This window comes from Hypomesus transpacificus, chromosome 12 (genome assembly GCF_021917145.1).
Source record: "Hypomesus transpacificus isolate Combined female chromosome 12, fHypTra1, whole genome shotgun sequence".
Taxonomy (NCBI): domain Eukaryota; kingdom Metazoa; phylum Chordata; class Actinopteri; order Osmeriformes; family Osmeridae; genus Hypomesus; species Hypomesus transpacificus.
The window spans coordinates 6,613,801-6,630,291 of record NC_061071.1 but is presented as its reverse complement, the minus strand read 5'-3'; the positions used below and the strand labels follow the sequence as shown (position 1 = coordinate 6,630,291).

Here is a 16,491-nt window from a genome sequence, read left to right as displayed (position 1 = left end):
CATGCAGAGAAAATGCCTGTTGTGGAATGCCAATGAACCTTGCAGTCACAACCACAACATCCAACCTCTGTGCCTCGATTCTGGTAAGCACCTTCAAATCATCTTATTTTGTACAGGGAGACAGTTGGTGTTGACGTCTTATTTATTACAGGGCGTCTCAGTTATGTACGGCCTTGGTAACGACAGTTTTGGACATCATCAATAAGCGTTTCCGAGCAAGTTAGATCTTGCCCTCTGGCAAAGTCTCATGAGTCGAGCCACAACCTATCAGAGCTCACCAAGCCCTAATTACCCAGAATGCCCCACAGCGTGCCCAAACATGCCACACGTTACCGTGATCCTCAAAAGTATCTGTCCACGTCAGGCCTGAATTGACTCTCGCAAGGTCTTTTATCAGTCGCGTTCGTTTTCATCCGCCAAGACATTTTGACGTCAGCGGCTATTAAAAAGACATTGCGCACACACTGCCGTTTGTTTATATGGTCCTTCAGATGGTTTATTTATTGGAATGAAGCGTTCAGATGAGAAATGATGAAGAGTCTCTAAATGTTTTATTGCTCCGTGAGCCTGTCTTTGTGAGTAAACATTATCTTACAACCAAAATACCTGATCTAATATAATCTACTGTGTACTCCTCAGGGTAACATTTTCGTCACAGAGCTGTGTAGTTGAGGGATCTGTATAGCCACTGTGTGTGTGTGTGTGTGTGTGTGTGTGTGTGGGGTTGTGCAGTGATCAGACAGACCATAGGACTAATAGGGTTGTTTCTTGATGCAGCATCGGGAGTTTGCAACGGCTCGCGATGGGTCATTGGAGCGTGCATTTACAGAGATGCTAGACAGAATCTTGTCAGCCCATCCCCACCCCCCCCCCACCCACACACACACTGACACAAAATGTCACACATCACAACGAACAAACTCTGAATGGCGGGGGTAATTGGCTGACAAATGAGTGGCAGGTTGATCTTCGCAGCAGTGCATCTTGATTTACAGTGTATGTTTAATGAGATGGATGGTCTTATCGAGCCAGCATACTGTACTGCACTGTAGGAACTCACTCAGTGTGTAGGACAACAGAGGGGGGTTACAGAGAATCAAAAAGACTGTCAAGGGACAGATTTCTGGATTTGGGAGAGGAGGCTCGTTAACTGGAGAGTGTCCATGGTTTGGGATCTAGTTTTGCTTACATGAAGAAATTCAAAAAAGAGTTGACAACGTCGACTGTGCGACTTCAGCACATACTTTTTCCGACCCAAATCCTGTGTGGGCTTCAAAATCAGCTGGGGGGGGGGGGGGGGATTTCATGTCACAGCACAAAAACCGGTAAGCCCTGAGATCTGAGTCCAACAAAGAATTTGAGGGTTTGGATTGCAGCCCCAGCCCAGGTATGAGTCAGAACTTTCACGTGTGTCTGTTGTAGTGCACCGTTCAGGCTCGGCTGCAGAACCAATCGGATAGGCGGGCACTTGGTTTCCACAAGGGTGCATTTTGTTTATAGCTCTCTTATGGAAACTCGTATAGCTAAAACAATGCGAGGGGGCGGAGGGGGGGTGCCCCCCCCCTTGGAGCAGCCCACTTAGTAGTAGTTGACTGGCTGCACAGCTTAGGCCTATGGAATGGAGATAAAACGGCACTCGTCTTTCCTTTTCCTAATTGTCTGCGAGGCCAGACAGTTTCCCGATGACTCAACAATCATTACCAGGAAGTACATCCTGATGAGAGAACCTTCAAGGCAGAGTGGACCCAGAGCGCGTGGCCCACACCCTGACAGGAGTTACAGGCTTTTTGTCGCAACAGCCATCCTCCCTGCTCCTTATTGCCTCGTTTCACCTCCAGCCAAGAAGACCTCCCTCCATCACTTTCTCGCTCTACAATTACCCAGCACCACCTGAGGGGACAATCCACCTACACCTAACCCTTCCCCTGATTGCCTGATCCGTCAATGTCTGCCCCATCCTCTGGAACAAACGTTTTTCTCATCTTCAGTGGAAAGTGCTGGATTGGCATTGGAAATGTATATATTTAGTTTTAAATGAGGTTTGATAAGATAAGATGCGGATAAGATGTGACAGATAAAAATAATTTGTTCTAAATATCCTGCATCTACCCAACTGATCCATGCAGGCAATCCAGATACACAGTGTTCTCAAATGTCATTCTTCAAACAAGATTGAAGGATGGCTGACATCTATTGCTGGATACAATGTATGTGGAGTGGGTGCCATTTTGTGACAAGAAAGTGAAAGGTCATGGGGGGGGGGAAAAAGGCAAGCATCCAGGGTCTTTTATCTTCTGTGTTTACTATCTAATGTTGTGTCTGAAACTCAATCTAAAAGGTCAACTGAGCAGGGATATCATTATGGTCAAGTAATTACTGTACTTTTTCCAAAAGATGAATTACCCTTGTCCATTTCACTGACAGATAGAGTAAGGTTCCTTTTGGTGATTAAAGACACGTCTGTTGTTCCTGCATGGTGACTTTCACCCATTTGGCTAGACGAGGCAAGAGTGTTTCCTGAAGGGTCTCTGCATCAAATCAAATCAAATTTATTTGTATAGCCCTTTTTACACGCAAGCATGTTACAGAGGGCTTCACATACGCCCATAGAACTGCCCCTCAACCAACCTAAACCCTCAATTTAGGGCATCACTCGATAATATGAAGAGACGGGAGGAAGTAGCCTCTCTCCATCTCTCGCTCTTACTCTTTCTCTCTCCATCTCTCTTTCTATCTCCATCTCTCTCTCGCTATTTCTTTCTATCTCTCTTTCTCACTCTTTCCCTCTCGCTCTTTCTCTCTCCATCTCTCTTTCTATTTCCATCTCTCTCGCTATTTCTTTCTATCTCTCTTTCTCACTCTCGCTCTTTCTCTCTCCATCTCTCTTTCTATTTCCATCTCTCTCTCGCTATTTCTTTCTATCTCTCTTTCTCACTCTTTCCCTCTCGCTCTTTCTCTCTCCATCTCTCTCTCCATCTCTATCTCTCTCTCCAGCCCACCACTGGTTTTTGCCCAAAGACTGTAAATCAATGAGGGGCATTTTATTACAAGATACTGGTGGTGGTAGATGCAGTACTTTCATTTGTGGTTGTCAGATGACATTTGTCAGTCTGGTGTTTTGACTCCATACCAATGACCTGACATGCTGTCTCCGTTTGTCAGACAAGAATGGCATGTATCACGAGTCGTCATTTGGTCACCATCCAATCTGCACTGCTGATGAGTCATGAGTGGTGAACAGTGTGCTCTCAGAACACCATAGGTGATTGGGGGGAAATCGAACACACGCACCCTCTCTCTGCAGGGCCTTCTGGGGGATTCTCCGTTCCGTCTTCCGGGAGGTTCCGCTCTGATGGATCAATCCATATCTGTTGAAACCTAAAGGGTCCATTTGAATCAGTTGTAATGTGAACTTTGTGACCTACTGCCCCAATGACAATTTTTGGAGTTTGAAACCAACTCGTCCTCCCCTGTAATAAAAAGATCTGGATTTACAGTACATGACATGAAGTAATGGGTTAACGTGAAGGGTTTTGTTGAGATCGGTTTGGTTGCGATCACTGTGTCCGACAACACTGTGTGTGAATTTGGATCAAAGCCGTAGCCATGGAGTCAACATTGGGGGGAACAAATTAAATTTGTTATGACCATTTCGGACAGCGTGCGTGGTTGCCTGTCGTAGCGTAGCACATTTATATTTGTATTTATATTTGTATTTATATTTTTATATCAATATATTGGGGGGGACATTTTGACCAGATTTGAATATTGTGGGAGATATGTCCCCCCCCAAATATGTATTATGATTATGGTCTTGACTTGAATATTCTCACGTCAGATAGCACTGGGAATGCATTCCAAAGGTCCAGGTTGAGATGTATAATTTGTCCTGTGAGAGACGTGGGCAGAGTACTTGAATAATGAAGCGGGTCTGACACGCCGGTGTCTACCTTCCAGGAAAATAGATTAGGCTAGACTGTCGTCAGGAAGGATCAGAAGACATCAGCAATTTCATTTCAGATAAGGATGCAGCTGTGCCTAGGCAGGCCATAATGGATAGAATACATCAAGAGCAGAGACTGAGAGACACTTAGAAAATGGTGTACGGAACCTTTTTCACAGACCAGACAGCAAGGGCTCCCTGGGTTTATGGTAGTAGGCCAATTGCATTTTTTACTGTGAAACGAGGCCAACACATGTCTAGAACATCAATTATCCAACACTGGACCGAAGGAGAGGAGAATGCCCCAGCTCCCGTGCAGCTATGCAAAGTAGGAGTGTGTGCACGTGTGGGAGAAGAGAACAAGATGGTGTGTCACCACGGTAGTCTACCCTGTGTGTCACCACGGTAGTCTACCCTGTGTGTCACCACTGTAGTCTAAACTCTCTGACCCCCCCCCACCCCGTTAAACTGAAGCCCATCAGTGGTGCCAGTGAAGTGACCCACCAGTCATCCCAACCTCAATGCTGCCATATGACAAACGCCTGCGACGACACATCGAACATTATCCTTTTCAAGCCTCTCACGGAAGTCTTCCAGAGACATGAAATGTCAGCCGGCTTGCTGCTAAACAGCGACGACTGCCACTCAGAGAGACATTAGCATAATAGTGGAGCTCAAAATACATCTGGAGGAAGTACAGAGGATGGCCAGCACACCTCCCACCCACCTGCCAGCATAATAGAGTTGCCTGGAGAGCTTGAAAGCTTTTAGGGCTTGAGAAAACAGAGCTGTGCAGAGTCGCAGTGCCTAGTCACCGAACCCAGTTCCGACCGGTTTTGGGGACGACAGCCTCCCTGCAGGGACAGATGAATAGTGCTCAGAGGTAATTGGGCTGAGTGGGCCTAAGTCGAACAGTGTAATTTACCGCCTCCCACAGCAAAGCAAGAATGAATTGGAAGCCTCAAGGTTGTGCAGGAGAGATTTTTCACCCTCACGTCCGTGATTGCTATAAATGTGCGAGCAAGAAGGAGGTGTGTGTGTGGGTGAGGAGGGGGGGGGGGATTTTTCATTCCCACGCGGTCCTAAATACAAAAACACAACTTGTTTGTAGACCTGACACTAATTCAACATTTCCCCCTGGAAAGGCCTTGCCACATCAATCAGATAATCACTTCTCAGTCGTCTGGATCGTATTAGTAAACAGTGAGGGTGTCTTGATTCTGTGTCAAGCTGACAGTAGGATGGAGCTGAAACCAGGCCAGAAACCCGATTTGCAACTTCGACAGTGTGAAGCTCGTTGACGGCTTTCCCTTGTGCATTTTTGATTAGAAGTGTTGAAGAACTCGGCAAATGCAAGTATGCACAGTGGAAAATGAATGCCATGTTTTCCTCTCCCTCTCTCTTCTTCACTCACCCCTCCTCAGCCTCCCCCAGTTTTATAAATCCCTCTTTTGAATTTCCTCTGTAACTTGGAGATGTATAGTAATGAGGTCTGCTGTGTTCAGATGAACAATATTAGGATTCCGGTTCCTCTCCCTGTTATTCTGTTAGGCTTTACATATTGCATCCGCTGCACTACAGAGCTGTAATATAGTGTATTTAATAATATTATTGTTGGATCAGAAAGGGCTCACATATTTCGACGTAGGACGCTACAGTGCGCCCTCACATAACTTGTATTGTGTGTAGGTACGTACATTGATTTCCTGAATACAGTAGGTAAATATCTTTCATTAGCATATCTCGTATTAGCACCAGTCAGGGGCACTGTATGGGGGGGAAAGTAAGGACAATTACAAGAGCCCCTGACTGACAGGGGGCCCAAAAATAGAAAAACAAATATAAATCATACTTTCCTTTTTTCACGGGGCCCAAAACTTCTGCCGGCGCCCCCTGGCACCAGTCACAGATAGTCTCAAAGTAAACCTTGATGGTAAACACTGATGACCCATGTGATAACGTCCTGTGGCAGATGGCAGGTAGCAGGTTTCATGCCGAAATCATGCGTCATTGTACTTTCCAACCTTCCTTATTCTTCCTTATGCTCATTCTATTGCGCTCGATTCTGATATCCCCCTCACAACCATCGTGATGGACAGGTAGTTTTCAAACATGATGATCACCACTCATAGCCTCTAGCCATTCATAAAGCCCTTAAAGAAGCACAAGAGGTTTCCTCTAGGCTGAACATATTATGGGTTTTCTCCTCCAGGAGCTTCATTCAATATAAATTAAATCGCTTTTTGTCTTCAGTGTTCTGTTATTCATGAGACACTTTTTTGAAGATGAAAGTAGGCCTACTCCGAAATGACAATTTCATGCAACGTTGTTCTATGAACAGACGGGTTTCTTTTCCCATATATCAGCTTCATCGTTTTAGATACCATATCATAACCTTTTTTTACCATTTCTGTTTGTATGGCACCGAAGCTATGTAGCAACAGTAGCCTATAATGTTATACCTCAAGGTACCCATCAAAAATGAACATTTTCTCTAAGGAAAAAATGTATGTCAATGCCAAACTTAACATTTGTTCTTACAACATTGAAGTAATGTTGTCTCTCCTTGCTGCTGTCTGAACATGTTCACTCGTTAGGTAGGTTTTGTTTTTTCCCAACGGCTGAGAAAGAGCTTGGAAGACCAGATCCATAAGTATTTGTTATCATACGCTAAAATCACAACACCCACGCACACGCACACACACACTCAAATGATCTTCAGGTAGCAAAAACTACCTTTCAAACCCCTTTTTCAGATCGATTAATGGTGAGCATTATACCAAATGGTGAGGGGAAGGAGAAAATACGTAATATTATATTAAGTGTTGATTTGCAGCTTCAGTGCAGTTTCTAAAGTGTTTGGGTAAACCAGAATGGGAAATGGCAGAGTCCTGTACACGCAGACTTATAGGGTGTCTGGAGTGCTGGTGATTACAGCTCAGTTCATTCAGATTCCAGACCAAGAAACCAGTACATTCAGGCCACTGTGAAACACACACACACACACACACATTTCCTACATCCCCAAAGTTGTCATGGAAACAACCTCGTTCCGGCTGGCACCAAGCTTGAGGGGTTGGCACTTTCAGGGTTTAAACCAAACAAAGCTAGGGGGCTGGGCCCAAGATAACGCCACATGCAATGTCGCTTAGTCCCCCCAGAGGAAACGGCTCTTTGCAGGGCCGGACATCAACCAGAAGGCTTGTCATACACGCTACCTTTGTATGAGCGGTTTCTAAAAACATCGTCTGTGAGGACACGTCCTGTACTGTACACTACGACTGTGTAATATGCCTCATATAGATAGAGCAGTTAAGCAGTTGTACTTGCTAAGCTACGCTAAAATGGATAGAATTAGTCATCTCCTGTTCCATCTTCCATCAGTGCTCTGCTCCTTGCTAAACGGCTCACCCCCAGGGCAGAGGGGATGGGGGTTTGACAGGGGGTGGACACTGTAGGCAGACAACCGGTCTGAGCTGGTTCCAGGTCTGTTTGGTGCGGGTCACTAGTAACTTTGATCCCAACATCAGATTACCAGCCTGTGGGTTTGGGTAACCCAAAACACTTCCTGTTTGTGTGTGCCCTGGCATACTTTGCCAATGATTGTACTTGTATGGACCCTTGCCTGTTGTAAGGACCGGGAATAAGGACCAAGGGAAGGTGAACCTTGAGTTTATGGAGAATAGACTGGAGTTTATGGAGAATAGGGTCTGTACATGGTTTAGTGTTATAAAAGGTAAGGTAAATAAGCTGTCTGTTGACTCATTGTCAATACTGAGTACGATGATGTGTTCCGTAAACAAAGGTCCGCAAACAGTTTCACACAATGATTCGATTGTGAATTGTAGATTATGCAACATACGATATGGAGACAATCCTTTACAATTATGATAGTCTTTTTATATGATGCTCACCACTGCCAGGGTTTTGTTTTTGCAAATAAAGGTTTACATAAGGATTTTTCTATATTGAATATATTTACTTTAGATATATTTTGGGATTAACTATTGACTCTGGAAAATATAATACTGTAACTACACGTTTAGTTATGCCCCGCCTACCTCACGTTCTCTAAACATAGAGTCGAGTTAACAGTAGTACAGTCGACGTTGTCTGTATTGCGTTGTATTTGGCCGACCGCGATTACTGGATACTGGTGGTGGTACCCCTCATTGAAGATGGAACGAAAGCATGTGTTTTCCGGAATTACACCTCGGTTGTAAATCTAGGACATGTAGCGCAGATTCTGTTTGTCTGGGAAAGCAGTTAGGATTTGATCAGGTAAGACATTTGGGCATCCCGCTGATCTGGGATCTTTTGAAATGATCATTTCAAACAGAAGACGGTGATTTATAAAGGAGAGTGAATGAAATGGATTCAAAGTGTGAATAACTGGGCAATGATCATTGTTACAGTGTTATTCATTCAAAAATGCATTGCAGACTGTTATGATCTTTGACAGCAGTTTGAAGGTTCATCGAACCTGCAGTACGGGACTATTCATCTTTATCATCATTGTTCATTCTTTCTGTAAGACAAGAGAACAATTGGTCAATGTGAAAATGTCAATAATTGCCATAATGCCACGTTTTACACGGGTCTAATTGCTCCTTCTGGGGGATTATTATAATGTGCCATGTGTGAGGCACAGTCCCACCTTATCAATACGGATTGACATGCTGTACATTTTTCAGGGACAGAGCGCACAACACAAGTACCTTAATCTATTGGCTGGATATGATCAATAGCTGGTCCAAATTCAAATGTTTTCAACACATTCTATACAGAATGAGTTGTTTATTTTATTATACCTTAGGTGGCCGATATTAAAGATGACTATAGGCTATGTTGTTGTTTTCACCGTCAGAAATGAAAATCATTTCAGCTAGCCTGAGGAAGGTGTATTTTGCTGGTGAGAAATGTACCAAAGGAAAGCTACAAAGAACCAAAGTGAAAGTAAATTCCATTGACCTGCACAGTTCAATCAGGCGTGACATTTTGAACAGTTGACTTCATGTTGACGTGGTTGATGAACTCAAATGTCAACAGATGTCCTTTTTGTCTGCCATGACAGATCTTATGTATGTACTCACCAGGTGGAGTGCTCAATCCCCCCCACAAAAGGAACATTGTGTAAAATAAACAAATTCGCCAGAGGAAGTAACTAGACATAACTGCAGAAAAGATTACAGAGGTGCCTCACCCATATGGTTATAGAATGTCAAGTAACTCTGAATGGGGTCTTCATGAGTATTCGTAGATTTGGAAACATTCAAATGAGCTGTAGAGGTTCCTCCTCCAATAGGATGTTAAGAGGTGACGAGTGTGCAGAGCTCTACTGGCACAGGATGGGACAAACTGTAAGCTGTCAAGCTCATTCTGAGTGGCCTTAGTCGGTTCATTGGAGAATAATGATAATGTTTATTGCCTTTAAATACTGGGTAACAATGCACTAAACCATAGCTTGTTCGTTATACCTCTTGGTCCAGCAATGTCCTTTATCTAGAGAGTCAATCTGACCCGGCAGTACTAATGAGAACCTTACTTCCTACTCCCTTCAACCAATGGTCTAGACCTTTCTTGGTCTGTAACGAGCAGGAATGGATGCTAGCTAGATGTATCTCAAGGTTTTGGTAAGCAAAAGGCATACTTACTTACTATACAACCATCCAGTGTTCTCAGGTCTGGATGGTTGTATAGTAAGTTATGTCTTCTAGACTAGACACCCTGAAGGAGAACGTGTTTTGTTTCTCCTTTTAAACAGAATGAAAGAAAACACACTGATTGAGGTATCTGGTGGTCAGTGGCGTGTTCAGGGAGTGGCCTAGGGTGGCACGGGCCACCCCTGAAATCTGATTGGCCACCCCAATATCTTAAAATATGATTGGCTATATGCCCAGTCAGAGGCGGGCCACCTCTTGTGCCACCCCTATCAAAAATGTCTGGACACGCCCCTGCTGGTGGTAGACCTCTACCTCCAGCCAGGAACAACTGTCTGGGTATCTGTCTGTTTCCCTCTTTCAGGTTGGTGACTGGTAGACATGTGATGACAGGTGGACTGGTGTGAGTGCCGTGCCCCCCCCCCCCCCCTCTCTTGTCATTCCTTCTTCAGCGCCTCCTCACTCATGCACACCTCCGTCGCACATGGACACTTCCGTTCAGTGCCAGTGTGCGTTCACTGTTGTTGGACCCCCATTGTGCACGTACCAAGTCTGCTGGAAAAATGAGTCTCAAAATATTTATACAGTTTAACTATTCATCTCATTTAGGAGCTATGTACCCAGCACTTTCTGTGAGAGCCATTTTGACTTGCAACTTGCCAGAGACCTCAGTTACAATCTCCTTTCATTCCATCACAGGCATAGAGGAGAACAGAATGTTACTCTCCTCCCCAGAGAGTTAGTTAGCAGAGAGAGCTGTCTGATAATGTCAACTTGGAACAGGCAATGAGTCTGCCCCATCGGTGACTGTTGCTTAGATACCTTCAAGCAGCCAACACAGTGAGAGACTCATTGTTGTTGGTTAGTAAAGAAGGATAGTCTACTAAAATGTTACATAATTTAAATAATAAAAATAATGTAATGTAATTTTCATTTCAACTTTCTGGCGGAGTCAAAACATAGCCATAAACTTGAAGAAACAGGTGTTGCTAGAGGTCGTAAACCGTAATGTAACCCGGACTGTGTAAATTAACCTTGTTCTTGTGACAATGTTGAAAATGTTGGATTGGTTCTCCAGTTGGCTCTAACTATTAAACTTTAACCTAGCCGGCATAAAGCAAATTATTTTTAGGCAAACACTGTCATTTCTATATTTGTCTGAGGAAAAAATCTGCTAACACTCAATTGAAAAGGCCACCAGATTTCAGGACACAACTTACAAACCTGCTTTCAAAACTCAGTAAGTGACAACCTTTTCACCCCATTTGTGTCCTGTGTACTTCTGGTACTCGGAGGCATGATCTTGGTTAAGGTCTGTGAATTCTGTGGTATCAACAGCAATCAGGAAACAGACACTAAAGGTTGACTAAAGGTCATCCAGTTTAGCAAAGCTGAACATTTTTGTTGCAGCAAAACATGGATAATCATCTTGCCCATATTGCTGCAATACTCGTTAGACCATTAGACCATACTCGTGGTCAAGGTCAGTGGTGAAGGTTGTAAAGGATAACAACCTGATAATAGATTGTTTTGGTCCTTTGATATTTAGCCTAAATATTCAAAGCTTTAGTTTGTTACGCTGACTGATCACTATTGATTTACATTTAACAAAAACAAAAAGCATGAATGAATAGTTTTAGCTTTCAGTGAAGTTACCAATCGGATATAGCACATGTTGTTGCAAGTCTCACCATAACCCATGAGGAGGACTGTCATGCGAATCTGAATGTTTACATAACATTCTTAAGTTGCTTATCAGCATACCCGATACTGCCTTTTCTCTCTGCGCCAGTTTCACTACCAAGGAAACAGCATCAGATAATAGTGTCAGCTTCCTCCTTAAAAAAACAACAACTTTTAACTGTGTCCTGTTTGTTTGCTGTTTGGCAGTGCTGACGTCGTTTGACCAGCCAACCTACAGTTCACCCTGCCTTCCATGCTAAGAGCTTAGTCATATCTTTGGAGCATATAAGTGTGTGCAATTACATGCAGGGGCGGGTTTCTAAGTAGCCATTTACCCATGTGAGGAAGGATAATGGAACTGACAGCGCCTGGCAGGATGTGTCATGGAAGATGGAGGATAGTGTTTAGTCAGCAGAAAGAAGACTGGGGGTACGGCCCCCCTCTGTGGACCACCCCGTGCTGTCTTTTTGGAGTGTGTGCCCGCGCGCCAGTGTGTGTGTGTGTGTGTGTGTCTTGCCACTGTCCTCGACCGTGTCTCTTTTGCCAAGCCTGACGAGACCCGTTGTGAGAGCAGCTGTTGTATCAAGAGGGGCAGTGGAGTCCAGCAGACCGGAGCTGCAGATATCCATCAGCTGAATAATACCTCCTCTGTCTGTGGACTCGGCAGGATCTGCTGGAGGAAACGTGCTCGTCTTATGGCACTCGTTTGCCTTCCCCTCGATCCCTCTCCGTTCTCTGTGTATCTCTTTCTCTCTTCTGCGTTTCTTTCTCTCTCTCACTCTCTTTCTCGAGCATTCCTTAAAGGATCGAAATGTGGGAAACAGACGTGTTCGTACAGTATCACGTGTACGGAATGGATTGTGTTGAACGGGTTGTGTGTGCGTCCACAGCTTTTAGGCAGCCGATTAGCACAGCAATGACGCCGCCCCTGATATCGGCACATTGGGAGGTATTCAAGCAGTCAACGTCAGACCAGAGGTGCAGAGCTTCTGGGGAAAGGTCAACTCCACCTGATTAGAGACAGATGTTTGACCCCTGACCTGGGTGTCCTGAGCACGGGGTTTCTTCGTGGAAGGAAAGAGTCACTCAGAGCCTGCACGTTTGCCAAGTCTACAGTACGTGCCATGACTTTTCAGGTTCCTCTTACTTTTCAAAAGCCGTTGGCGTTTCAACCTTGAGAACATAAAATATAGAAACAATGGCTTTTCAAATGCGCTCGCATGCTTTTGAAAGACTTGGAGCCCAACAGTCAAACAAAGCCTTGTCTCTCGCCCCAGATCTCTCTTTACCCAACAGAATTTCATTGTAACGTATCTTCATTTCTCGTTCTCTCCCTCTTCCTTTCAGTGTCTCTATCTCCCCTCTTCCTCCTTTGTGCCCCAAGGACAGTGTGCAGCGATTTCCTGGCAGATACAGATGATTATTTCTGTTTAACCTTCCGTGTCATTCACGCTGGCGCAAAGCACCGGCTCGCTAGAAGAGATGAAAGGTTCTTTGAAGCCGTGCTTTGTGTGGGTAAAAGCCCTGAGAGAAGCCTGGTGGGCTCCGGAGCAGAGCTATGAGGGAGAAAGGCTCAGGTTCTCACTGCAGTGCATGTCAGCCCCCCCCCCCCCCCCCCCCCCCCCCCCCCCCCTTCAACCTCATAATGACTTCCCCTAGGCAGTAGACAAGCCAAAACGTAAGCCTCGGTAATTTGGGGATCCATGTGTCACTGCCCTCTCTCTATTCGGTTCTGTTTTTCCTCTTTGTCCCCTCCCTCTCCCCCGCCTTGTTGGTATTCAAGTGAACAACCCGCCATCGACTTGCAATAACAGTGGGCCTTTTTCTGCTATTGGGAGAAATGTCCGTAAAGAATGTCAAAGTTTGACATAAAGATGTATTGAGTTACATACATTGTAGATTGAACACAAAGACCCTGTATGTATCTGTTTGACTATAGAACACTCACCAACAATGAGAGCGGGCCACATTTCTAACTTCCTTCATTGGACTTCCAATGTCTCATGACCCAGATCAACCGACCTTGTCAGACAACTCAATCAGCCACCACACAAGATAAGCCAAACACGTGACTGTTGGGGAGGCCTGCAGCCCGGAGAGACAAGCAGGGATGAGAACATTGGACCTCCAGGACTTGGTTCTGGACAGTGGAACTGACACAGGGACCTCTGAGCAAAGGCCTTTGGCAAAGTCTTGTGTGTTCTGGAAGGTTCTATGGGAGTGAGATGGAGAGTCAGCTCATTGTGCCTGCTACCCTGTGGAGCTCCTGATAGGCTAAAGCATGCAAGGACAAGGACGGTCATTAGAGAGGTGGATCCATAAACACCACTTCAATTTGTTGGCTAATTTGTTACCAATAAAGTTTTGTTACAAATTATCATAGGATTTGGCCAGGAACTGAAGGGATTAAGGGAAAGAATGTGTCTGCATATCAGACCGCAGGTTTCCCCTATGATCTTTTTTCTAGGGGGATGGCGGTCGACCAACATTTTTGTCTCCCATACATTTTCATTGGAAGTCATGTGACAGATACCTGGCAGCACAAACTTTTGAGGCAATGAGGAAGTGAATTGCCTGTGTGTGTGAAAACAATGGCGGGGCGGGGCAGGATATCTTAATCTCTTATGTTTTGTTAGCATTTTGAATCAAAGCTGTATCCTCATTGTAAACAACCTATTGTGGGGAATTTCTTTAAAAAACTAAAACAGAAATACCTTTGTGTTTTGACTAAGTTTCATCAATGGCACACACTCTAAGAATTCCATTTCTTACAGGGATACAGCTCATATTCCTGCTCAGTAAGGCCTCAAATGCACTTCTCTCAGTGTCTAACATGCTTACAAGTATTGCAGAGGAAAATCATCTTGATCATCATTGGCATAAATATATTAGTCAACAAAGGACAGTTGCTGAAAAATTCCAAGTAATGTACAACAAATGTTTGGTTGTACTAGGAATGTTCTCCCGTTGTTTAATCATGGTGTTTGTTTCATGGTCTGCTACATGGAAACCATCAGCAAAATTCCCCTACTGTACAGTCATGCCTGAATGACCGGTCATCTCTAGGAAACTTGAAAGACCAGAATAACAAAAGCCCACAGATGTCACAGAATTGCCTCATGTTTAGCTTGTCAATATTTAGAAGCATGCAAATAGAAAAAGCCACTTGGCTCTGGGTCCAAGTAACATTTTCCTGTTTTGGTTGACCTTTCCCAGGCCTCACCCTGAGAGTTGCCAGACTGGCCCCCAGGGGGCGCTGACGATCAGCCAGCTGCAGCTTGAGCACCATGACCCCGACCATAAAGCAGTGGAGGCGGCTGGTCATGCTGGGGATGTTGGCCTGGATCCTCCTCTTCCTGTGTCTCCTATCACACTTCCTGGACCTGCGGGTGCTGGCCCCCGGCTTTGCCTCCCCACTGCTCATCCACCCCGAAACCCGACGCCTCGCCTCCATCCAGGGCAACCACCGAGGCATCATGGCCTCCCCCGTCCTGGAGGCCTCCAACTCCCCAGATCACCAGGAGCCCACCTGGGGGGAACATCCGCCCCAGGGAGGAGCCCCTCCAATCGGCCAGGAGGGGTCCCAGGAAGCAGGTCCCCAGATGGGCTCGCAGGCTCAGGGAGCCTGGTCAATTCCCTGGGAGGGGGAGATGGGCAGGGAGCACAGCCAGAGCAGACACTCTGTGATCCCGAGCGAGCCCAATGAGGAGGACGACTGGGAGGAGAGGAGGAGGAGGAGAAAGAGGAGGAGGAGAGGCTGGAACAGGACCAGATCGGAGAGGAGGACCGCCGACGTTGACGACGACTACGTGTTCTCCAGTTCCAAGGTCACGGTCCAGAGACTGTGGAAGGGGAACGCCTCGGCGGGCATGCTCTCTCCGCGGCTCCAGAAGGCCATGAAGGACTACCTGAGCGCCAACAAGCACCACGTGGTCTACAGGGGGCGCCGGCACGGCCGGCAGAGCGGGCACGAGGTGGTGTGCCAGCTAAAGAGAGAAGCTCCGGTGAGGGCGCTGGACGGCACGGAGGAACCCTTTGCCGGGCTGGGCTGGGCCAAACTGGTGCCGGGTCACCCGCTGGAGAAGCTAGCGGGCTCAAACTTCAGGACGTGTGCTGTGGTCACCTCCGCTGGAGCCATCCTCAACTCCTCCCTAGGGAAAGAGATTGGTGAGTACCATGTCTCTCTGTATCCCTTGACCTCCATGATGTGGAGGAGTGTTGTTGGCAGCTATATTGAGTGCTGTTTGAATCCGGCACTGGGTTGCCAATGTACAGGCTCTGTGTACGTGACACGAGAGGCCCATAGTAGCCCGGTTTTAACACCCAGCCTCGCTTCAAAGCGGTCTGAATTGATCTGAAATGAAACTGTAAACATTTGAAAGGAAAGTTCTTTGAGGTGTACAGCTTCACCTTGGTTCCACTTAACTTTTCCCATCACCTTTTGAGATTTTCCAATGAGGTGAGCACAAGATATTTTCCATGGAGGTCAAGGAAAGTTGCACTGCTTTGGGAGCAAGTGCTGTGGACTGAGGTTTGTGAAGACGTGATAAGCTTTTTAAAAAGGTTTCACTGCTCCCCTGTGGTTTAAAGTTGTGACTGCCATATCAAGGTCCAAGCTTTTTTGTCATGATTGTGAAGTGATTCAGACATTGTAGAGTGCTAAGTGCTCAGTAGAGGGCACTGTTTACCAACATTAGCGTTTGCTATTTTACAATGGGGATTTGCATAAGTACCTGGTATTGACAAGATGTGAATCTGTAAGTCATTAATTTGCCTCGAGGGTAATGACATGTTTGACTATAAAAAAGTTTGACTTTTTTTTTTTATCGAGACTTTAATTAAATCACCCAGGCATTTTAACTGAACGCTGGAAGATAACTTTCGACGTGACGTGACATTGTGAGGCAGTAAGTCACGTCGACAAAGATCCTTTTGACTGGATGTTGTCTTCAGATTCCCATGATGCTGTTCTTCGGTTCAACGCCGCCCCCACCGAGGGCTATGAGAATGACGTGGGCAACAAAACCACTCTCCGAATCATCAACTCCCAGGTGAGCTCCACACTCGAGGTCCATCATACACTTCCTGTCCTCTTGGGAAGGGTGATTCAAATAACAACAGCTCCAGCTGTTCCAATAATAACCCGTCATTGTTCACGTTATTTAAATATTTAGCAATCTAACCGATTCATTCGTGTATGTGGCT

At 45.6% G+C, this 16,491-nt stretch overlaps 1 protein-coding gene across 4 annotated transcripts in view; it reads left to right on the top strand.

Annotated features, from left to right (window-relative positions):
- Positions 1-404: 404 nt before the first annotated feature.
- st6gal2b (ST6 beta-galactosamide alpha-2,6-sialyltranferase 2b) overlaps positions 405-16,491 on the top strand; it is a 25,386-nt gene continuing 9,299 nt past the window's right edge. Inside the window, exons 1-3 of one of the 4 annotated variants that reach the window (XM_047030572.1) lie at positions 405-575; positions 14,503-15,453; positions 16,240-16,337. In XM_047030572.1, coding sequence (XP_046886528.1) covers positions 14,574-15,453; positions 16,240-16,337 — 978 coding nt within the window. In that variant the 5' untranslated portion in view covers positions 405-575; positions 14,503-14,573. Of the gene's footprint in view, positions 576-7,531; positions 7,680-8,008; positions 8,225-14,502; positions 15,454-16,239; positions 16,338-16,491 lie in introns of those variants that run through there. The other 3 variants (XM_047030570.1, XM_047030573.1, XM_047030569.1) reach the window with 3 other exon arrangements.